The sequence below is a fragment of the Triticum dicoccoides genome, chromosome 7A (genome assembly GCF_002162155.2).
Source record: "Triticum dicoccoides isolate Atlit2015 ecotype Zavitan chromosome 7A, WEW_v2.0, whole genome shotgun sequence".
Lineage (NCBI taxonomy): Eukaryota > Viridiplantae > Streptophyta > Magnoliopsida > Poales > Poaceae > Triticum > Triticum dicoccoides.
Window position 1 is genome coordinate 683,450,142 of NC_041392.1, and position 3,685 is coordinate 683,453,826.

Sequence of the window (3,685 nt, forward strand, 5' to 3'; positions counted from 1 at the left end):
ATACGCCTGCCGCACGAACAGCTTCTTCCTCGAGCACAAACTCGAACCCACACCCCCACACGAGCAGTACAGGAGGGGGTCTTATACCCGGTGCACACACACCCATGTCTCCAAACCCGATGCTCTGGTATCAAATGTTGGCGGCGCTCTCTTGCCCTGGCTCTCCTCTCTCGCTCACTCGGCTCACTCTCTCGTGCCGTGGCTCAAACCAACGAAAGAGAAGAAGGAAAAAGGAGAAGACAGGGACACGGCGAGACTTTTCCCAGCGCACGAACGCTGCTGCAGCCGCACGAACGGCTTCAGGTTCCCTCGAGCAACAAACTCAAGAACAGGCACACCATTACAACGCATACACGGGGGTTTTATACCCAGGTCGCGCCGGGCACGAACCCACGACCTTACCCACGTCGAGTACCTGATCCACGCCGCTCCGCCCGCGCCCGTCCGACATGCACGCACACGCCCGGACGTGGCGACTCCACAGCTAACCAACTCGACGCGCACCCCCAGCTCGCCAACGGCTGGCCCTGGTCCGGCGCCATGCATGCACACACAGCGCGCGCCTCTACCCTAGTCTACGCACGCACTACGCTACGGGCCCGACGCACCCGACGCGGCCAGCGGCCGCCCGCACACGCGCTCGCTGCGCCCACTCGTCGCCGCGGCTTACAGCAGCCAACAAGGTACGTGTACAAGGATGTATATCCTTTTACAAATATTCAAATCATGCATTTACTACCATAACAGGATACAATGACATTGATCAATCACAAGCCTATCAAGCATGCATGCACGAGCGAGGGAGCCCATGCAAACGCCTGACATACGAACTGTAACAGAAAAATCATACGTATAATGCGCGCGTATGACAAGCAAACTGGTTACGAGTTGACGATTATGCATGTATAACATTCATCCATGGATGGATGAATCAGATGGGGCAGGTGAAGTTCGCGGGGCACTTTTTGCCGCACTGGTTGAGGAGAAGGGTCAGGTCAATGGGGACGTCGAGCTTGATGCCGAGGATGTTGGCCCTGATGGCGGTGCAGAGGCACACAGCGGCGTCGAGGTCGGCGAGCCCGCCCAGGAGCGGGCAACACTGCTCGTTCGCCGGCACACCGATCCTGAGCTTCAGCAGGGTCAGCACGTTGGCGCACACGCCCAGCTTCAGCGTGTTGATCGGGCAGCTGCCCCCGCCAGTCGATGGCACGACAGGCGGTGGGCGGATCGGCGGGATAGGAACGACAGGCGGGCAGTTGGGCCCGCAGCCCTGTACGGCGGCGAGGAGGATCAGGTTCAGAGCGAGGAAGAGGGCGAGCTTAGACGGCGCCATTGCTCTTACTGGTCTGTGGGTAAGCTTTGCAGGCTTTGCTAGCTTGGGATGGTTTTCTTGGGTTGCATGCAAGTGACTCGTTCGTGTCATGGTCAGTGGAGCTAATTAATTCGACTCTTGACGTAATTTGTAAAGATTATGTGCAACCGTTCATTATTGTACTAGCATGTTACGTACCTGTGTATCACCGTTGGAGCATGATCTGTTCGCTAAAGAACAAAACCTGATAGCTGAGCCATGAGGCTTTGCTTTAGTTTCCGGAAAAGAAGTACTGCCATATGCATATGGTCTGATGTGTGCATATAAATATTTGATGGCTTTACAAGTGTATAGCCATAATAATCTGGAGCATAGCTAGGGACAAAGGAAATATATCGGGCATGACGGCGCTACGAGCTGGCATACCCCGATCATCCGGGTCACGGGAGGCGTATATAGACCATTGTGTTGTATGGTTTTGATTCCATGTGTCTACTTTATGTTTCATACTTTGGTTTATTCTACTGGCTTGTTGGCATACATGGACACGAATGCTCAGCTAGCCGTAAAATTATTAGTTAATGGCCCATTGATAGCGCTGACGAATAATACCAACTATAGATGATACCATGGGCGTTGCTGCGGAAAATTCGCTGCAATATATTTCAATTAGATTTGATTGTGTGGCATATATATTTAGATCAATATAAATTTAACCAAAATTAGAAAGACATATAACTTATTATATTTGATGATGTATAGTTGTAAAATATTAATTAAATATAAGTATAATAATAGAATTAAAAAATCACGGCGGGACTTTTCCATCCATACATCCATACATGCAAAGTTGCTCCATGGTGGTCTTATCCCATCCATAATTATATGGTGATGTGGATGCTTGCATGTTGAGATAAATAAGACCATGGAGCAAGATAGAGCCCAATTTTTCTTGTTTCTAAAAAGGATCCAGATCAATGTTCATTGGAAGTACAAAGCATCTCTTTTTTTTGCGAGCGGAAATACAAAGCATCTCAAACATAATAAAATTACATCGAGATTTCGAGACCACCGAATAATCACTATCGTTGACAGAACGAGCCGCCGACACGCCTCTGTCACACCAGGCAAAAACAATAAATGTGAAGAAAGAGAAAGAGAGAAGCTAGAATCGACCCAAGCCATACAAGCCTAACTGAGCATGGTGAGAGCCGATCTGCATCGACGCAACTCACAGTGCCAACCATGGCATCAGACTCTCTCCGAACAATGGATATGAATCATGAGGGAGGGGCGGTACAGGGAAGGAATACAAGTTCGGGAAGGAGAGAGATTTGCAACAGTCCACGGCCAGGACGGTAAAGGCCAGGGATGACTCGTGCTGGATACATATGGATTGTGGAGTGGGTGGGAGATTGGAATGTACTAAGTTTAAGGGGCCGCGTCAAAGACAACACTGGGGTCGATACCCATCTTACGGACAGTGTCTTGATAGATCAGGTTGAGACTGCTGCCGCCGTTCATAAGGACTCTAGTGAGTTGGTATTCATCTATGATGGGATCGAGTACCAGGGCCGTCGAACCTCTATGACGGATACTAGTTGGGTGGTCCCTGCGATCGAAGGTGATCGGACAAGCTGACCATGGGTTGAATTTTGGGGCGACAGGGTCTACGGCGTAGACGTCCCTTAGTGCGCGCTTGCGCTCCCTCTTTGGGATGTGTGTGACATATATCATGTTCACTGTTTTCACCTCGGGTGGGAACTTCTTCTGTCCCCCTGTATTCGGAGGGCGGGGCTCATCATCGTCCTCGCTTTGAGGTCCTTTCCCCTTGTGTTTGGTATTTAATTTACGGGCATGTTTAAAAACCCAGCAGTTTATGTTGGTGTGGTTGGCAGGTTTGTGAGGGGTGCCATGAATCTGGCAAGGCCTATCTAGTAATTTGTCCAAATTGGATGGACCGTCTCTATTTCCTTTGAATGGCTTCTTCCGCTGACTGGATTTGGAGCCGCTGAATCCAGCGTTTACCGCCGTATCCTTAGTTTCTTCATTGTTGTTCTGACGCTTATTTTTATTACATCGTGGCCTTCCATTGCCATCCCTGGCCTTAGAGGTGCCGGGGTCACTGGTGTTGTTGCTTCTATGAGCCAACCAGCTATCTTTTCCCGCACAGAAGCGGATCATAAGTGTAGTGAGAGCTGCCATAGTTTTTGGCTTTTCCTGACCGAGGTGTCGAGTGAGCCATTCGTCACGGACGCTGTGCTTAATGGCTGCTAAGGCTTCGGCATCCGGACAGTCAACGATTTGGTTCTTTTTATTAAGAACCGAGTCCAGAGTTTGCGGTCTGACTCTCCGGGTTGCTAGACTATGTGT

General features: G+C 50.1%; 1 protein-coding gene across 1 annotated transcript; it reads right to left on the reverse strand.

Moving 5' to 3' along the window:
• Positions 1-704: 704 nt before the first annotated feature.
• Positions 705-1,396, reverse strand: LOC119327862 (cortical cell-delineating protein-like). Its single transcript, XM_037600937.1, has one exon. The coding sequence runs from the start codon at positions 1,331-1,333 to the stop codon at positions 932-934; it is 402 nt and encodes a 133-aa protein (XP_037456834.1). The 5' UTR covers positions 1,334-1,396; the 3' UTR covers positions 705-931.
• Positions 1,397-3,685: the final 2,289 nt, after the last annotated feature.